Source organism: Hyla sarda, chromosome 5, assembly GCF_029499605.1.
Source record: "Hyla sarda isolate aHylSar1 chromosome 5, aHylSar1.hap1, whole genome shotgun sequence".
NCBI classification, from domain to species: Eukaryota; Metazoa; Chordata; class Amphibia; order Anura; family Hylidae; genus Hyla; species Hyla sarda.
This window is the reverse complement of record NC_079193.1, coordinates 302,288,716-302,309,833: the sequence shown is the minus strand read 5'-3', so window position 1 is coordinate 302,309,833 and position 21,118 is coordinate 302,288,716. Positions and strand designations below refer to the sequence as shown.

Sequence of the window (21,118 nt, the reverse complement as noted above, 5' to 3'; positions counted from 1 at the left end):
TGCAAAAACGTGGTGTGAATGCACCTTAACCTGATCGGCAACTTGCTCCCATAGCAGCTCAACAGCACAGAGTAAAATGGGGGTGGCGAAGAGCTTATAGCTCGTTATAAAATAATTTTTCTGCTTCAGTCAGTATTGACTGCAGCATATGAAGTTTAAAACTGTTGGGATTGGAAATAACTTCAATGTCAGTCGCTACAGTAAGTTACACTGAACACCTGATGAAAATGGCAAGGGCACTTCCTAAACACACATGCCATCTCTGCATGATGTCCATTTACAAGTGTATGATGCAATGCAAAAAAGGTTTAATAAAAAATAAATAAAATACTATATATATATATATATATATATATATATATATATATATATATATATATATGTGTGTGTGTGTGTTTACAATGGTTACAATGGTATAAAAGAATGCAAACTACAGTATATTATCTTGTATTACCTTAAGATGTACAAATAGTCAGTGAATTTTTGTATTATAGACCATTATGGATGTAAGGAATTTTAGCTTCTTGTTTGCACCTTGTAAAATGTAACTCTCAAATTAAATCTGTAAAAGAATCAGCAATAATCGTAAAGGTAAAGATACAAGGTCTCACCCTGTCTTGTTCTTCAAGTACACTGGTCGTCCTCTCCTGCTCATATAATCGTTTCAGCTCTTCATCATGTTTTGCTTCCTCCTCTTTCCTTTTCCTTTCAGCTTCTTTGCGCCTTTCATCAGCCAGGCGAACAAGTTCTTCATTTTTTTGCCGTTGCTAAAAGGAATCAGAAAGCAAATAAATAAATTATACAATTATATTGTAAGCAAAAATGTTATAGCTTCTACCGCATTTAATGCAAGAGCATTATTTTAAAGATTACACATAATTATATAGTTTCTCCTGTGCCCAAGCAAGCAGTACACACAGATTGTAGGAAATTCGCTCCAAAGAGCCCAGCAGATAGTGTAATATAGCAGTCAGAGACAGTGGTATAGTTTAAAACAGTGCTTCTGTCTTTATCTTCAGAACATAAATAAAAATACAGCCTTCGCATTCAGGAACAAAAATACAAAAATAAAATCCTGCTCATCAACACACTTGCTAAACAAAAAAAATATTCTCTAGCTATACAGGTGACTTCCTACCAGTCACCTGACCAAAACAATAGACATCAAGATGTGTTACCTCAGTATCAAGATTTGTTACACCAGTATAAAGAGTCCCACAGACTCCAGCAGAGTTACAGTTTGCTCACAGCTTCTTAGTACACACTGTGTAAAACCTTTTGTAATAAGTGGCCTCCAGAATCTGGGCTGACTTAGGCAAAACTGAAAACCTCGACTGGTCAGGAAGGGAATTATGGCCCCCACTACCAACCTACCTGCTTTCCATAAAAATTCAGGTGCAAAAACCTTTAGCAAAAATCCCTTGGCAACTATGCACTTCCTTAAACCTAGTACACACGACAGGTACCTTGGGGAAATGTACCACCATTTGTGTCACTGTCTCACAAGATGTTTTATATTGTGACATTTTTCCTAAATCCCACTTCATGTCCTTTAAATGTAACATTTTTGTCCAATGCTACTATACCAAGTTTTAGTGCTTTTATTTTTTTTTATAGAAAAAAAAGGCTTTGATAATTGTTTAATAAATTATAAAACAAAGTGTTCAAAGGGGTATAAATAACCTATACTAGAATCCTTTACTGTACTTTTCAAAATTGCATCAAAAGTTTTGGGCAACCAAGGCTGTTTGGCCTCATCGAAATTTACTTAATTTTACTTACCTCTTCCTCCTTCATTTTCTTCCTATTTTGCTCCTCTTCAAATTCTCGTTGAATTTTGGCCCTCTGTTCAGCAAGGCGCCTTTCTTCTCTTTCTTCTTCAAGACGAATTCGTTCTCGTTCCTCCTCTTCCTTTCGCCGCTTCTCTTCAATCTGTATCAGACAGAAGTTTTTGATTGTAAGTTATGCATGCATTAATACAGTTACTTCACTAGTATATGTTCAGGAGGCCCCAGGGTACATCCTTAAAGGGGTATTCCGGCTTTATACATCTTATCCCCTATCCAAAGGATAGCAGATAAGATATATGATCGCAAGGGTCCCGCCACGATCTCGGTGCAGCCTCCGGCCTTCTGTGCTGGTTGCTGCCTCCAATACGGGGACATGACATGGCCACGCCCCCTTGAGACGCCACACGCCCCTCCATTCATGTCTATGGGAGGGGGTGTGACGGCCGTCATGCCCCTCCCAAAGATATGAATGGAGGGGGCGTGGTGTGACATCACTAGGGGACATGCCCGTGACGTCACTGCGTCAAGATCGCGGGGGTCCCCAGGGGCGGGACCCCTGCGATCATATATCTTATCCGCTATGCTTTGGATAGGGGATAAGATGCATAAAGCCAGAATACCCCTTTAATGTGCTCCCCTATAATCACTGAATCAACCATTAGTCAAGCCTACTTCACAAAAGCTTAGCAATAAATCTACAAGAATCCCATTAACAATAAATGACAATGGTTATTGTTAGCCTGTGCATTCATTGTGCTAGGAGATTACTACAGTAGTTACCTGACGGCGTAAGAAGTTCTTGTAGGATTCTTGTTGCTGCACCTGCTGTTCAGTTACTGGCTCAGAAAATACATTGCCTCTTGCAAACTGGGAATTATTTGCAAATGAAAACCCTGAAAATAATATGTAAAGTGTTAAAAGGTGAAAGTCGTCTGGAAATGAATGAATCAAGAAAAAATTTGCCTGTAACACAGTAAAAAACTCAGTCTTTTTGAAAAAGTATTGTAGCAGGATTTTGTAACAGGACTAGGACATTTACATATAAAGTGGCTCCAAGTAACATGCTGATCTGTTATAATTTTGGTTATGAATATTTTTCCTATTTTAGCAGAAAATGGGTCTCATGTTGTACTTGCCTGCTGATATCATTAATACACTTGGGCTGCATGGGCAACACTAGTGTGTGCATTTTCTATTTTGCAGTCTGTACTGCAGCACCATCAGTTGCTTTGCTATGTGGTCCATGGAATTACTTACCTCTTACTTTGGTTGCCCTGTACAAGGTTGTTTCCGATTTCCCATAGGAGATGCTAATTTACCCACTTTGCATTATAGGAAAAACAGCATTGATTTACCTGGTATCTTGCCAGCAGATAATGTATTATCAGCAAGACTGGTGTCTACTGCAACCACTGTCCGCTTGTCTTCAAAGGCTCTAGTTTCAGGATTTTGATAAGCATCTTCATTGTACTTATGCATTTGCTTAAGGTCAGCTGAAATAATAATCAAGGATATTACTACTTACATGAAGTTATATTTCAATAGTACCAAAATATATTGCAGCCCTGTACAGAGCTTATCATCACTCAGCTCAATCCTTGTCCCCATTGGGGCTCACAATCTAAATTTCAAATTAACCTATAAGCATGTATTTGTGGGTGTGGGAGGAAACTGGTCATCCCAGTGGATACCCACACACTTGGGAAGAACCTAGAAACTTTATGCAGATGATATCCTTGACACCAGCACTGCGAGGCAACAATGCCAAGCACGGAGCCACTGGGCTGCTCATGAAACCATTTAATTATAATGCAACCAAGCATATCCCCATATATTGCCTAAAAATGGTTATCCTATAGTTGTGAGTCATTAATATTTTCTTAAAGAAACATTCCAGAATTATTATTTTTAGCTTATATAGTGCAGCATATGAGAGAATAATGTATATGTCTTGTGTATGCCTTCTGCTTACCTGTTTTGGGCCATGTCTGATTCTAATTTCAGAGCAAATCTTAAAATAATCATGCTGCATACATTTACCATAAATCCTCTGGCTTTGCAAAGAGAGGGGTTGGTTCAATTCACCTACTGAGAACAACTTATTCCCCTGGCTAGACTTACAGAGGTCTAAACAGCTGAGTAAGCTGAGATCATAAGTGGCTTGGTGTCAGTTCACACAACATGCAGTTTTCTAAACCTATTTTATTTTAAAGAATATTGCCATGAGGTGAAAGTAATTTGACCTATAATCACAACTGAGGTGTCTTTCCTAAAGGGGTATTCCAGTAGAATTTTTTCTTTTAAATCAACTAGTGCCAGAAAGTTAAACAGATTTGTAAATTACTTTTTAAAAATCTTAATCCTTCCAGTACTTATTAGCTGCTGTATGCTTCACAGGAAGTTATTTTCTTTTTTAATTTGTTTTCTGTCTGACCACAGTGCTCTCTGCTGACACCTCTGTCCATGTCAGGAAATGTCCAGAGCAGGAGAGGTTTGCTATGGGGATTTGCTCCTGCTCTGGACAGTTCCTGATATGGACAGAGGTGTCAGTAGAGAGCACTGTGGTCAGACAGAAAATAAATTCAAAAACAAAAGAACTTCCTCTGTAGTATACAGCAGCTAAGTACTGGAAGGATTAAGTTTAACTTTCTGGCATCAGTTGATAAAAAAAAAAATATATATGTTTTCCACTGGAGTACCCCCTTAAGGCTGTGTTCACACGTAAAATTTTTACTGCATTTTGGCTATTTCTGCTGCGATTTTCAAAAATGTAGGTAAAAATTTTTACTTTACGTACACATGTGGTACTTATCATGTAGGGAAAATCACGGCAAAAACATAAAAACTGCAACAAGAAATGCAATGTGTAAAAATAGGCTCAGAGGTGTATACCTCCTATATATCCTGATCCTGTAAAGAAAACAGCACAAGGAGAATACAGATATAGGAGGGGAGGTGATCTGGTAGAGGATGATGTCATCCTGATGTTACTCAGATCTAAAATCCAGTGACAAACTAACTATATGCATAGTAGCTTTGTGAGACAATGTCAAACTGCTGATCAAATTACCAAATTAAAGTAATAAAACACATAGATGCAGCTGTGCTGGAATAAAACAAATTATTCTGTAGGATTAGTAATGAGGAGTAGGATATGGGCAATAAAAAAAGAATACTAAACATCTCTGCCTGTGAGTCATGTGACTCACATGACTCCTAAAGAATGCATCATTGAATGGCTGTTTTGACCATCAGTCAGAACTAAACTCCTTACAAAACAAATTCTACACAGACCCATAAATCTCTTAGTATCCAACCTTTATTGCGATTTCAGATGTAAAGCTTTGTCCTAGAAATGTTTACATATTTACAAAACATAAAAAGATTTCCCAAATATCTTTACCAAATACTAAATGCCACCCATTATTACATTCTCTTAAAGGGGTACTCTAGGGAACTAAACCCATAGCCAATCCTTTCCTTCTCCTCAACCTATTTAATTGTCTAAATATCATTAATTAGCTATATAAAGCAGTTTACTCATCTTTGACTGTCTTACATGCATGAAGGGAGGGAATGACATCATTCAGCCATCCACTCTGTCTCTGTTCAAATCCCTCTCTGAAAGCAGCCCCCACCCTCTTGAAAGACACAGACCATGTGGTTTCTTCCCTGCACTGATGAGTCATGCTCTATTTAGTGCTGACAAATGGGAGATGTGTGCAGCCTCAGCCAATCTGACAATAAACATCTCTGCTGTTCAGAGCAGGAGGGTGGGGGCTTACAGAGCTGCAATGATTGCTGGGAGATGTAGGCAAGGGAAGAAAAGGATGGAAATAATATCAAGCAGTCAGAGAAGACAAGAGGCCAAAGGAGCCAGGATGGTTTACAGGAAACATATCCAGGAAGCGTGGTGGCTTTGGAGCTTATATATTATATATATATATATATATATATATATATATATATATACATATACATATACATATATATATATATATATATATATATATATATATATATATATATATATATATATACACACATACACACACTTCCCTGGAGTACACATTTCAATGCCTTAATACATTTTGACAGCAGCAGAGGGTTTCATTCTTCTAACAGAATCAAATGAGCAACACAAGGCTTGTGGGCCTTCACAATTTCATTAAGCGAATAGGGAATCCACAGATATCTAACCATCCATCAGGTACTGACAAAAATATTAGTTTATCTAGTCACTGTGCTTCATGTCATTTAGGGGAAGATGCTCAGAAGTTCAGAAAAGGCACTTACTAATAAGATTTCCCTTCTGGTCCTTCAGGGGAGCTCCGCCACCTCCTTTACCCCATGGGTTGTAGTTCTTAATTTCTGCCTCCAGTTTAGCTTCATAACGTTCAGTCTCTTCTTTCTCTTTTCTACGCCGGTCATTTCTTTCCCTTATCTGCAAACAAAATGTTGCATCACACTGACAGAATTTGCATTACAACAGTGGCAGAATTTGCAAGAACAAACCTTGGGAATAGTTTTAAACTGCTGAGAAGTTATTCCCACCTCAGTGATGCCACATTGTTAGGATATGCCATCACTTTGATTGGCAGGGGTTTGACCTCCTGCTGTGCAAGGAAATTCAGAAAAACTCAAGTAAATGGGCCAGTAAAACAGTGCAGGGGACACTGCTAAATGACCACTGTGGCTTCTTTCTTCTTAGAGTCAGTGGGGTTCTTAGAGGTCAGATCTCCACCGATAATAAGAGGTGGCATAACTTTGACATATATATATATATATATCTTTAATAATTTTATGAAATGGGAATGCCTCCTTGATGCTAATTAAATAACAAACCTGCTGTTGTAACTCCTCCTGATATGAAATAGCAGCGTCTCGAGTCTGTCGTGGTCTTTCTTCTGGAAATACTCCTAAACTGGCCCCCTTTCCAGTACCTGATCTCTGTTTATTGTCACTGAAATGGCAAACATTTAATAACTTCCCATTCACCATACTGAACACAGTTTTGTTCGTTAGATTTGTTAAAAATTCCCTTCTAAGTACTGGAAATGTGATGTAGCTTTGTATTGCATTCTACTTAGAAATAGAATAATTACTGTTGGTTGCAGTTTAAGGAAAAGTATCATGGAAAAAAAATGTATCCTCTATCCGAAGTATAGGGGATACGTTTTAGATTGTGGGGGTTCCGAGCGCTGGGGGGCCCCCCGTGATCTCCTGTTTGGAGCCCCGGCTCTCTTTCACAGCGGTGCGTCATGACCCCTACCCCCTTCCTATAGCTCTATGGGAGAGCCGTTCAGAAATCTTCAGCTCTCCCATAGTGCTATATAGAGGAGGCATGGCGGGAGGGGGTTGTGACGCGCCGCTGTGAAGGGGCTCCAAACAAGAGATCACGGGGGACCCCAGCTCTCTGACCCCCCGCGATCTAAACTGAAGTCTAGAAGTTAGTATAAAATGGATTATTTAGAATAGATATATAGACTGCTAAAATGGCTACAATGTCTACACTTTCAATTCGAAAAAACACAAACAATTGTTTAATAAAGGGAGATTTTTTTGTACTCACCGTAAAATCTCTTTCTCGTTCATTGGGGGACACCTCACTGATGGGTATATGCTCTTGCCACTAGGAGGCGCTGACACTAGGGAAAAAAGTCGGCTCCTCCCTGGCAGGATATACCCGCCCACCTGCAGTGAGGTAATCAGTTTTGTCAAGCAGTAGGAGAAGCCAAAAAAGACATACGTCTGAAGGACCCTAGAAAGGAATCCCGGAAAACAACCCAAGAACCGGCAAAAAAAAAAAAAAAAAAAAAAAAAAAAGAGTCCAGAAAAAAGATGAAGAAATGGGTGGGTGCGGTGTCCCCCAATGAAGGCTACGAGAAAGAGATTTTACGGTGAGTACAAAAAAATTTCCTTTTCTCGGTCGCTCTTTATTGGGGGGACACCTTACTGATTCAGTCCCGAGACTGAACTCACATGTCCACAAGGCCTGCGGACGAGCCCCCAGGTTGGAGACACACTAGGCCCAGAAACTGAGCTCCCGGAAGATCTCCAGTCCAAGGAGATGGACTAAGACGCCAAAGGAAGGGGCAGTCCTCTGTAGAGACCTAAGGCACCTAGGTCATATAGAGAGACAAGAAACCACAGAAAAAAAAAGTAAGAATGACTTCTGCTCTGGAGAGGTCTGGTGCATGAGAACAAAGACCTGAACAGCTGCAGACCCAAAAACCCCTGTCCCAGGGGCCCGACATGAGCACCCAGAAGGCAACAATAGCTGTACTGGCATGACCTGAACACCCTTCAACTGGGGAGGACATGGACCCCGAAGGAAGAAAGGAGCAGCAAACACCCTGAAAAGGGGGCATCCCGGATACTGGAGAGACCGACAAGTAAACCGGAGACGTAGATTCCCCTGGAAGACGGACCCCTGAAGAGTAAGGAAAACAGACATCCGCAAAAACTCTCCGGGCAACAAGCTGCCATGTAAAAACATGAAGAAGTGAAGGAGTGCAGAACAGAAAGACCGCCCCGACTAATGGGATCATGGAGGAGTCTTGGCCGCATCACTACACATGAACCATCACCAAGGCCCAAGGAACCAGAAGGGCCACCTGAAAGGAAGGCAGGCCACAGCATCCTAGGACAGAGTCCAAGCCAAGGAGACCGACCAGTCATAGACCCCAGAGGTCCGAGCGGACCAGAGCACTCTAAAGAAACATCCCGCCAGAACGGGAGTGGAGGGGGAAAAAAAATCAGAACCCAGCTGGGACCTCAGGGTCTGGGTACAGGAAGGATTACTCCAGAAGGCTTTGGTGTCAGTGCAGTACAACTGATACCGACCAAAGGGAAGGAAGAACACACCCTTCCAGGGAGATTGTACAAACAATTCCAACAGGGGAGAGAGCCACGGTTGCCTGAGCAGCAGTAGATAACAAAAAAAAAAAAGAGAGCCAGGCTGCAATAGTGGATAGTAAGCACACAAGCTCAGACTGTAAAAAGCATATTTGAATGCTCTCAGCAAAAAAAGCAAAGGGCCCCGCCAGATTCTCCACCTAAATAGTGGGAACAGCGAGAGCGCATCATCTTGGCGGCAGAAAAAACTCAACAAAATAGTTCCTCCAGAGGAGGGAAAACATGGGTGGTCGAGATGAAAACTCAAGTACAGTGATCCCCCCGACCTACGATGGCCCAGACATATGATCAAATTGACATACGATGGCCTCTCAAAGGCTTTTTTATGTCGGGGCCATCGCATTAAGTGCTATCCGGCAGCGCAAAATGCTTAAGCTGCTGCCGGATAGCAGCTTAATGTTCCCCGTGTGGTGCGGTAAGTATTACTTACCCCTCCACGATGCTCCGGGGTGCCCTCCGGGTCCAGCGCTGGTCTTCCGGTGTCTTCTCGACCCTCTCCGATGACGTCAATACGCTGCTGCGCACATCATCCAATAAGAACGGCGTACGCCCAGTAAGGCCTTGCGGAAGACAGCAGAGGACCGGAGAAGACAGCAGAGGACCGGAGAAGACAGCGGAGGACCGGAGAAGACAGCAGAGAGCCCAGCGGAGGCCCGGGGTCACCATCGTGAGCGGCGGGGACAGGTGAGTACAGCTTCCTATACTTTACATTGCACGAATTCCTCAACATACGTTGGATTCGACAAACGATGGCTCGTTTGGAACGAATTACCATCGTATGTTGAGGGACCACTGTACAGCCACAGTAGGAGCAGGGAAATGCTGCCCCACAGCCACGGGACAAGTACAGGGTGGACGGAGCCCCCAGGCCCCAGCGGCAACCATCGCTGTCTGGAGGAGCCACGTTGTGTCCCAAGAGGGATCGGAATCCAGTACACTGGAGCTGGGGAAAAAATACAAGACATGTTGAGATTCATTCTAGACAGTGACGAATCCCCCCGGACAGAAACCCGAAGATAACACCTGGAGGTATAGGGAGGGGCTGAACTGACTGTCGCCCTAGCAGGCCCCCATGTCAGAACAGAAGTGCTCAACTGCCGCAGAACTGCGGAAACAAAATCAACAGAAGCCCCGAGGCTCACCCTACTGAACAGAAGGACAGGTGGGCTCTACATCTACAGAGCGGTCTTAGCATATGTAGGAACACAGACATGGGTACCCCACGATAGCAGTGGTGTACCAAGACTGCAGACACGAAAGAAACCGCAGACATCCAACGGACCAGGAGGAAGGGAGGCATGCTTCTAGCAGACCAAAAGTGCAACCTAAGAAAAGAGTGAGGATACAGTTGCTGAGAAAGTCCCTGGGTCCTGCAGAAAAAAATCCCACACCCCATCCCCTAATGGTGCCAGACATCAAGGCTGCAGACGCAGACTCAGCAGATGAAGAATGAATGTGGAGCAGGAAAAATGCGGACACAGTGTGACTTACAGGTAGAAAGGGTCCCTAGAACCCACAGGTACACACTCTGCAGAACTGCACCTGGAAAGAGAGACACGGGACTGCCGCCGTGGCATCGGCAGACACGGGGGAGGTGACCAGGTGGATTAGAAAACCATGCAGACTAAGTCTGGCTATGTGGCAAAGGGACCGTGACCATGCCTGGTCCTGCATACGGAAACATACAGTGAAGTGAGATACCAGCCTGTAGACAGAGTAGCAAGCATGCAGAGAGGGACCTGGCCAAGTAGGTAACCCTATAAACCAGCATGAGGTGCATTGTATAAGGCCCATGGGGCAACATGGGGTGACTCACTCGAAACTACACCATGGCAGTGGGTAATCTGAACTACCGTCCACGGGGTGAAAGTGTATGGTAGTTGACCCGACGTAGTAGTAAGCCATGTGGAAAACCGTATGGCCGGCAGGTATAGGATTTGTGAGCACCCAGGGTCACACCATTCGACCTCACACAGAAAGTGGGGTACTAGAGTGTGGCCTATCCAATGGGTGACGTGGTGGTGTAGAGAACCCAAAAGACGAAGGATTGTCCGACTGGTATCAAACCCGTATACCTGTAGGGACCCTACTTCAGATCCCTCACCCAGCAGTGAGATATGGGAAACCAGGCTCTGTCCGCGGCAGCCCAGAGGTCAGAGACCAATGGCGGCAGAAACAGAGTAGACAACAGTCTGACTGAACAAGAACACCCTCAGGCGTTTGGCTAAAAGGGAACCGTTATACAGACGATAACTGTGCCCCTTTGTCATAGGTGGGAAGGGGGGAGGCCGAGGAACCCCACCCTCTGGGAGATACAGGGAGGCAGAGGAGCCATGGAAAGCATCCCTTACATCCCGTATAGTGTCCGTGGGACACGCTGGGTCAGATCTACGGACACCGTGCACAGAAGTGAGCTACCGGAACTCCAGCTGCAAATACATCAGCCATGCGAGGTGTGACAGGCGGCAGAAGAAAACATGCAGACAACTGTCTGGCTTACTGGTATGGATCCATAGTGGACAGCGAGTCATTCTGTCGGGCACCACGTACAGCGGTGAGGTACCGGAACTCCAGCCGCAGATACAACAGCCGTGAGATGTGTGACAGGCCGTGTAGGCAACCATGCATATCACTGTCTGGCTTACTGGTATGGGTCCATAGTAGACAACGGGACACACTGTCGGACACCTCAAACAGTAGTGAGGTACCGGAACTCCAGCCACAGATACATCAGCCGTTTGATGTATGACAGGCCGTGTAGGCAACCATGCAGACCACTGTCTGGCTTACTGGTATGGGTCCATAGTAGACAACGGACACTCCGTTGGACACCTCACACAGTAGTGAGGTACCGGACTCCAGCCACAGATACGTCGACCATGTGACAGGTGGCAGAGGAAACCATGCCCGACGTCTGAGCTCCCCCAGGATCCACCTGCCGCCTCCCTGCTAGGACCAATTGGAGTCCGTGGATGAAAGTGTCCAACTGATCTGCCTTTAATCTGAAACGGTGAGTGCTCCGCTATTTTCCTCTCTGTGTGAAACTGAATCATAGAGTATGACATGCCAAGAACACCCCATGATGGGTGGCCGGCAGATATGACAGATGAGGAACCTCAAAAGACCTGGGAGTCAGCCAGGAATGCGAAGAGCTTGAACATGGTATGGCCCTCAGTGGTAGCGGCGAACAGACTGCCTGAATATATCCCTGTTAGTTCCCAAGAGACAGTGAATCCCCGGCAATAAACCGCATATGCTCCAGGACAGTGAGCAACAATGCAGAAATAGGGACACCAGAGGGATACCCTGAGCGGCTCATGTATTTTGATGTATAGCAGGTCACCCTCTAGGGTGATTGAAACAAATAAAGCAGCCCCTAATACAGACCATAGGAATGCAATAGAAGTTAGAGTGCATACAAGTATTGGCCACAAGAGGGTGCCAAACTACACCAAATGGACTGAGAGACTTATTTTAAATTTCTCTTCCTTCCAACAACAGGGAAGAAGCGAGGAGCGCTGGGACTGTCCGCGAGGCCCCCAAGGGAGAAGGACAGGACGTCCACTCCATGGGGGCAGTAAGAGAAAAAAATCATAGCCGGGCAGCTTTTAAGTCACCTGCATCACGTCAAGCTGCGACAGACAGGACGAACAGGGAAGATAGGGGACCCGGACCCTAGGTGCAACCCCAGGCTCTGGCCATTAGCGGGAAGGGGTTAACGATGCATACTTTTATGACCAGTGCACCTTAGCTGCATATGGGGGAACAGGTAGCGCCATGCTCCTGAACCCCAACCTGAAAAAAAGGAAACAAAAGGGAGTAAAGAACCTAACTAAACAGCCCTTACTAGAAAATAATAAAAAAGACCAGGTCTGGGGAGCTCCCAGACCTGTGTCTTGCCACCTGCTGACACTAGCTAAAACCGATTACCTCACTGCAGGTGAGCGGGTATTTCCTGCCAGGGAGGAGACTACTTTTTTTCCTAGTGTCAGCACCTCCTAGTGGCAAGAGCATATACCCATCAGTAAGGTGTCCCCCAATGAAGAGCGACCGAGAAAATGTCAAGACTCCCAAAACTACTGACTGCAAAGGAGCCCTGCCATGCCATGATTCCCTGCCAAACCCAAGTGAACAGCTAGTGACCATGGCAACTTCTATGGTCACTTTGTTTTAAAGCGATTTCTATATAGAAAAGGGCTGTCAGGAATTAGTGACAGATATGCAGCATGCAATATAAGTTAGTTATCAACATACAATGCGAGTTATTAATTTATCAAGCTCAGCAATGAAAATAATCATCGAGATTTTACTCTGGGGCTTCCCAAATCCAGAATAAAACAAACCAAAACGAAATCTAAATCTAAGTGCTTATCACTGCTGACATGATGCTCCATTCCAATCCCAGAAAGTTATGTGAATAATCACATGTATTTATGCTGCTATGTCAAATACTAAGCTAAATAAAGTATTTTTATCATAGTTACTTACACTATGTGATTTTCTGGATAAGTCTGGTTGACATGTGCGACAGGCATGTTAATACCTGGAGTAGCCTGCACGGCCATCATACTTGGGGGATCTGTTTGAAGAAAGACATATACATGAATTCAAAACAATTTCTAATGTAACAATATTTTCCTTTAGAAACACCGTCCGAATAAAGAGTGTAGGTTAGCTTTAAGCTGCAGAAACAAAACCTAAAACCAAAAATGCCATTGGACATTCTAGCAAATTTTCACAAACTGTATGGCTTATCTATAATCTGAGAAACCTGGAGATGTAATACTAATGTGCTACTGTCAATAAAAAATAAAAAACCTGGAGATGTAATACTAATGTGTTACTGTCAATAAAAAAAAAAAAACACAGACATGTGACACAATGTGACACAAGACATGTGGCACAAAAACACAGACATGTGACACAAACATGCCAAAAGTTTTAAAAGATTGGGGTTTTTGGGGGATAAGACCCCCACCGATTGTTGCATATAGCTGGGAAAAACACATGTCTATGTGCTTGACTCCTTGGCTCTCCGATCAATCTGACTTGTAGTAGGAGAGGGGCTTCCCTGTAAGTCTATTTAGCTTGTCTCCTGCCACAAGTCAGACTGCGTGGTGAGCTAGGGAGTGTAGGGAGCGACTATATCTAAGGGTTCAGTATGACCTGTCATTTTTCTTTTTTTGGGTGACAATACCGCTATAAATAGTACTGTATGTATAAAACAAAATGACAACACTGTAGCTTACTTTGGACTTCTAGTCGAATATAGATAGTTAACAATAAAAGTACTATTAAACAATATATTTGTTCCTTACAATAAGCAAGGTTTGGGTCCAGCGGGTTTCGAGCACCATAGTAGTAATAGGCATCATCATAAGGTGTTCGGTAGTTATCTACAAGAACTGGAGGTTGTGGTGGAGGTGCAGCTGAAATCCTATGAAAGATTAAAAAAAAAATAATAATAATTATCTTGCTTTATTTTAACATAATCATAATCAGTTGGTACAAAAACCTATGACCCAAAAGTTTTTTATTTATTTATTTTTTTTACACCTTTACACCTGCGACAACCATGTGTATTATTCCCTCTCTGTTTCCTCCCTTTTCCTTATTATGTCTGCCTTTCCTATTGCCCTTCTAAAATCTTAAGTGGCATATGATAGAATACTAGGATACCTGGTCTGCCTATTTGCTTATGTATGCAAACTGTAGTGGATTGTCTTCTTTCCCACTCTGGCATACCATATAGGAAAATGGTTGCTCAAACCTGGAAAACATGGTGGGACCACATTTATGGTACCTCCTGGCTGTCACACAATGGCAGATGTCAAAGAGGAACAGGGATCTTTGACCTTAATAATATGCTTGATCTTTTGTTATCACAGAAGATAGGCTTAGTCACTTCTTCCTTAGAGCCCCATCATACAGGGCAATTATAGGCCATACAAGCACATATCACACTAAGTAACTTTTTAACTTACCATAAAACCTCTTTCTCAGAGCTTCTATTGGGGGACACAGGACCATGGGTATATGCTGCTTGCCGCTAGGAGGCTCACACTAGGCAAAAAAAAAAAAAAGTCAGCTCCTCCCAGCAGGATATACCGCCTCCTGGCTCTGAGCAACTCAGTTTTGTCCCAGAGCAGAAGGAGAACCCGTCCAAGAAAGGAACAGTCCAAACAAAAACCAAGACAAAAGAAAGGAACCAGCCACAAAAAAAAAAAAAACACCCCCGCATCACAGAGGTGGAACTGGCTGTTCACAAACCAAGCTCCGAGAAAAAGATTTTACAGTAAGTCAAAAAAATCTACTTTTCTCGAGCACTGGGACATCCTAAAGCAGTCCCTGGGAGGGAAAAAAAAAGCATTCATGCCTGGTTCGGAGGACGCAAAAGTGTGAACATGGTAAAACTTAGCAAAGGTATGCAGAGATGACCAAGTCGCCGCCTTGCAAACCTGCAGAGCCAAAGCCCCGTGGCTGACTGCCCAGGAAGACCCCACCGCGCGGGTGGAGTGAGCCATCACTAGAAAGGGGGGCACCTGACCCTTATCTCAGTCACACATCACGCTTTAGAAGCTTCAAGTCGAGAATTGGCCGGACAGTGCCACCCTTCTTGGAGTAGAACCTCGAAAACCGTTCACGAGGAGGGGCCGGCACGATCCCTCCCTGGGACAGGAGGGTGTGATGAGCCACCTGAAAAGCTTCAGCAAGAGCGGGAGACCGAGCAGGGCGGGACCTGAAAAAACGATCTCGAAGAATAGAAGAGAATTCTATTCGATAGCTCTGGGACACGACGTGACAAACCCAAGCATCCTGAACGTGCGTTAACCAAACGTCCCGAAAGAAGTACAGGCGACCACCCACCCGAGGGGAAGACTCGGATGGGGGCACACCCTTAGGCAGTGGGAGGCTTGCGGCTCCCGGACTTGGAAGAGGGACGGTTGGAGCGGGGCCCCGATTTCCAGGAGGGGTGAGACTTGAAAGACTGTGACCTCCTATCCTGCGAGGTCGCCGGTTTGTCCGAGCGAACCGAGAAACGAAAGGAGCAAAAGAAAGAATTCTTCTGTCGCTAGTCTGAGCGGCACAAACGATTTTGGGGCAAAAGGGAACTCTTGCCCCCGGTAGTCTTAGAGATGATCTCCTATAGGCGTTTGCCAAAGAGACGAGACCCCATAAAGGGAAGCTCCGTAAGGGAACGCTAAGAGACTGCATTGGCATTCCCAGCTTTAATCCACATGGAATGCCGAAGAGCCACTAGATTGTCCGAGGCAAAGGTAGTGCAGCGAGTTGACTCCAAGGAGGCCGAGCAGAGGTAGTTCCCTGCATTAACGATTTGCAGAGCTAGATCTGCCAAATTGCCGGGGAACAAACGCAAGGAGGACCGCCCCAAAGCGGAAACCACTTCCTGGGAGACCCTGGCCAAGTCAGAGATAGTCTTAAAGGAAATCTGTCATCAGAATCACCCGCAATAAACCTGTTACACAGGCTTGTAGTGCGGGTGATCCTGATTAAAACGCTTCTTACCTGGTTAAAAATGGTTCAGCGCTTCTTAAGATATCTATATTTTTAGTTTTCTGTTATTCCCTGGCTTGGGACTCAGTGGGAGGTGTTATCATCTGGGACTCGGCCACACGTCATTCTAGCTGGGCGGAGCTGCCGCCCGGCTCATGAATATTCATGAACTTATCCTCCTGGTCTAATTCTTCTTTCTCGGTCTGGTGTGGAGGGCCGCGCATGCGCCGCGTTCCGTACACCCGGAAGCGGCGTTCTCCCCCCGGCTTCACTCAAGCTGCGGCCCTATACAAGTAAGAAGACGGGCTGCATAAGTGAAAAGCCGGGGGTGGGAGGAAAGGAGGGACGGAGGGTGTATTTATTCACAAACAGACCAAGAAAGAAGAATTAGACCAGGAGGATAAGTTCATGAATATTCATGACCTTATCCTCATGCGCGGTCCTCCCCACCAGACCTAGAAAAAGGAGTTAGACTACGAGGATAAGTTCATGAATATTCATGAGCCGGGCCGCAGCTCCGCCCAGCTATAATGACGTGTGGCCGAGTCCCAGATGATAACACCTCCCACTGAGTCCCAAGCCAGGGAATAACAGAAAACTAAAAATATAGATATCTTAAGAAGCACTGAACCATTTTTAACCAGGTAAGAAGCGTTTTAATCAGGATCACCCGCACTACAAGCCTGTGTAACAGGTTTAGTGCGGGTGATTCTGATGACAGATTTCCTTTAAAGAGGGAGGAGACCCACAGAGGAGCGGGATCGGACCTCTCACCGGCCGGCGGGTCATCCTGAACGGTAGCCTGGGAAGGTATGGGCCGCAGGGACGCAAAGGGCAGGCAGGTAGGCACAGTCGACCCGCCTGGCATTTTAGTTTTACAGGTTGAACCGAAGTAATAAGTGACCAGTGCAGGGGCAGCTTGACGGGGAGGGGGTCGGACATGAGCAGCACTAGTAAGTCAGACAGCCAGACAGACAAGGAGTGACCTCACCCAGGATCCTGTGTCCACTGGAGCAGACAGCAGTACGGGATGACCGCAGGGATGCAGAGCTGAACCATATCCAGTCAGGTCCACTCTGGTTCAGAGGTAGGAAGGAGGGGCCGACTGACCCCAACAGCGCGCGAACCATCTGAATGGTCAGGGTAATGACTAGGGATCGACCGATTATCGATTCTGCCGATATTATCGGCCGATAATCACGATTTTGGGCATTATCGGTATCGGCAATTACCTTGCCGATAAGCCGATAATGCCCCGCCCCCCGCGTCGCACCCCCCACTGCACCGCTCCGGCCCCATTGCCTCCCCCATCCCCGGTTTTATAAACCGGGGTCCACGCTACTTCTGGCTCCTGCTGCGTTCTGCGTTACGCTGTGCGCAATGACGAGTGACGCGACGTGACGTCACCATCAGTGCGCACAGTGACAGCTCAGGAGGACGCCACCGGAGCCAGATTTAGAGTGGACCCCTGGAACAGGTAATTATAAAACCGGGGATGGGGGAGGCAATGGGGCCAGGGCGGTGCGGTGGGGCGGTAGGGGGCGTGGAACGGTGCGGCGGTGGGGGGGGGGGGAGCGGTGGCAGGACTCGGGACCCCCGGACAGGCAGGGGGAGAGAAGCAGGTGGCGGCGGCGGCGGCGGTCTCTGGCACTGCAAAAGCCACTGCAGTTCATTGATTTAAAATCAATGATCTGCAGCGGTGTCGCGGGGGGATAAATAGCTGATAACTTATACTGATATTCCGGTATAAGTTATCGGCTATCGGCCCTAACCTCCACCGATTATCGGTATCGGCCCTAAAAAACGATATCGGTCGATCCCTAGTCCGGACCCCCAGAGCGCGTGCTATAGCCTCATTGGTGGGTAGGGAGGGGGAGGAGAGAAGCAACCCCCTGCAGCACGCGGTCCCATATGACAGGCTACAGCTTGCTCCCAGAGCGCGGGCTGAGAAGAGAGAGGCCGGGGACAGAAGAGGAGGAGGAGTTCATGTGATCCCAGGCGTGCGATACAGCGCCAAAGAAATTGGGACGGAGCTATGGTTAGGTCCAAGCCGTGGGCTCAATTAGAGAGCCATCCGCGGCACAGCCGAAAGAAAAACAGCCCTTGTTTGTGTAAGAAGCGGGGCAGGGCTTCGCAGTGAAGCGCAGTAAGAGAAGCGCTGCCAGGAGAGAAGCCAAGGCGGTCGGGACCTCCTCATGCCCAGCCGCAACTAAGCGCACCTCACTGCTCGCAGCCTAAGGAAGAATACAGCCTCCAGTAGTCCAAGGAACAAAGTCCCCCACGCAGGGAAAGAGGGAACTCTGGCCCCAGGAGAAGAGGTCAAGGAGGAGAGGGGGGGGGGGGGAACGAGAGGCATACTCACCCACAGGGAGCACACTCACCAATGAAGTCTTCAACCAGCCAGGCCACCTGCCTTAAGCCAGCTCAGCAGGCAAACCAGGGGCAAATGGGGGACTCGGACCCTAGGTCACCGCAAGATGGTGGCGAGGAGGGGTTAATGGCCCATCCAGCAATGCACCGTGCCCCTAGCTCGCAGGTGGGGGATCAGGTAGTGCCATGCTCCAATCGCCCCACACTAGAGAAAACAACAAAGGAGAGAAAAACTAAACTTTCAGCTGAAACTAGGAAAAAAAACAAAGAAATAACACCAGGTCTGGAGAACTTCAGACCTGTGTCTGCCTCCTGCTGACACTCCTGCTAAAACCTGAAAGCTGATTTTTGTTTTGCCCATTCTGCAGTACCTGAAACTACGGATACTGGAAGCCTGTGCTAGCCTTTCTCCTGCGGTGTTGCTATCAGTGTGTGAAGAGTGGGAGATGAGGGTTGCATTGACAATCCAACACAATGGGCAGCACATTGAACACATTTTATAAGTGGTCAGAAACTTGTAAATAACTCATGAAAGAATAAAGTTATGTTAAAACCAAGCACATCATTGTTTTTCTTGTGAAATTCCCAATAAGTTTGATGTGTCACATGACCCTCTTCCTATTGAAAAAAACTAAAGTTGGATTCAAAATGGCCGTCATGGTCACCCCCCCCCCCATCTTGAAAAGTTTCCCCCTCCCATATACTAATGTGCCACAAACAGGAAGTTAATATCACCAACCATTCCCATTTTATTAAGGTGTATCCATATAAATGGCCCACCCTCTACTTGATAGGTGCTTGCATCGGGCAGCAGACTGTCGGTGTAATACTAAGTGTAAACATTTATGGTGAAATCATGAGAAATAGCTGTCAGATGAGTAAGAGTTCAGTCAACAACTCTTCCATTAGTTTGGCTGACTACAATAAGGCCAGGTTCACATTGTATTTCTGCTTTCTGTCACAGATTATCCATCGGCATTCCTCTGAGAACAGGATGCGGACGTATACAATGCCAGAGAGCAGCAGTTGCTATTCGCTTCCGTTCCCCACCTAGTGGCTCAGTTTGGGCCGTATACACTAATTTAATGACTCCTGAGTCCAGTTAAATAGAATATACCAGTGGAAAGCTGCCTGAACAGAGTCACCAAGTGACTCTGTTCGGGTCACTGCGGCTCTCTGCAACAGTATAAGAGTGCATCCTGTTGACAGATAACTGTGACGGAAAGCAAACAGATCTTCAGCAATTTATAAAACACAATAAATGTGTAGAACAAAAAATGGTCTGATATATCTACCTGGGGGCGACTATTTCTCCAAGGGCATTAGATATTCCTCGTTGGTATTCATCATTAGCCAGATTAAAAGTTGTGGGAAAGGCATTACCAGTCACAGGTGGCTCTGGCATAGGAGTCTGGAAAGCTACTCTAGGTCTTTCGGGTGGGGACCTTTCTTCAATGACTGGCTTCTTCTCAATAACTGTTCTGCTTGTCTTCTGTGGGTCGACAAGTATTCCAGGTCGATATGGGACATTTCGCTCTGACATTTCCTGCTGGCGAGTTATTGCCCCGAACTGTCGTAACCTGTCAGGCTTTTCAAAGAAATTAATTGGTTTTTACATTAGTTTTTATATCAAGTGAAAAAGTTTATAGTGTTGTTAAAAGTAGAAATCTTTAAAAAAAATAAAAAATAAAATGCAAAAAATATAACCTACTTTTTTTCTACTTTTTGAAAACTAATGAGGATTTTTTTTATATTTTAATAGTTAAAGAAAATAACTTTGTAAGCTAAGCCTCAGTGGTTACTCATGGTTAAAGAAAAGAAATAGGGCAGGAGATAAGTACTATATATGTGGTAGAATGAAACCTGATAACCTCCTTGGGGAAATCTCCATGGCTGTGGGACAACTAGTTAACATCTTTTTTCACTAAAAGAAAGATGCCACTCAGGGTAGCAGCTAATAGTTCCCAATTTATGGGCTGAAATGATATATAAGGAGTGTAAAAAAAGGGACAATATGGTCCCTAATGCCATATATTTAGAGAAAGCCTTGTAGCAAGTACTCTGATGTTGTTATAGGAAACATGGGGCTGCATTTGTAGATCTCTCCTAGAGACTTTGTAGGTGTTCAGGATACTGGTGGCTGAATAAGGGTCTCTTTTAGAGATGAGCGAACTTACAGTAAATTTGATTCGTCACGAACTTCTCAGCTCGGCAGTTGCTGACTTATCCTGCATAAATTAGTTCAGCTTTCAGGTGCTCCGGTGGGCTGAAAAAAGGTGGATACAGTCCTAGGAAAGAGTCTCCTATGACTGTATCCACCTTTTCCAGCCCACGGAGCGCCTGAAAGTTGAACTAATTGCAGACTAAAGTCATCAACTGCTGAGCCGAGAAGTTCGTGACGAATCAAATTTACTGTAAGTTTGCTCATCTCTAGTCTCTTTATACTAGAGTTTGCCTAGGTTTCTCTGTTCTGTATGTTTTACGGGAAAAAAAAATCCTGATTAATTTCCATAATTTCTGAAACT

At 45.2% G+C, this 21,118-nt stretch overlaps 1 protein-coding gene across 3 annotated transcripts in view; it reads right to left on the bottom strand.

Moving 5' to 3' along the window:
* The window catches only part of CSPP1 (centrosome and spindle pole associated protein 1), a 92,464-nt gene that overhangs the window by 14,913 nt on the left and 56,433 nt on the right, over positions 1-21,118 (bottom strand). For all 3 annotated transcript variants that reach the window (XM_056522088.1, XM_056522089.1, XM_056522090.1), the window contains 9 exons: positions 19,889-20,181; positions 14,027-14,145; positions 13,197-13,287; positions 6,636-6,753; positions 6,087-6,234; positions 3,146-3,283; positions 2,571-2,683; positions 1,783-1,932; positions 612-767 (listed from right to left, as the gene is read on the bottom strand). In XM_056522088.1, coding sequence (XP_056378063.1) covers positions 612-767; positions 1,783-1,932; positions 2,571-2,683; positions 3,146-3,283; positions 6,087-6,234; positions 6,636-6,753; positions 13,197-13,287; positions 14,027-14,145; positions 19,889-20,181 — 1,326 coding nt within the window. The remainder of the gene's footprint in view (positions 1-611; positions 768-1,782; positions 1,933-2,570; positions 2,684-3,145; positions 3,284-6,086; positions 6,235-6,635; positions 6,754-13,196; positions 13,288-14,026; positions 14,146-19,888; positions 20,182-21,118) is intronic.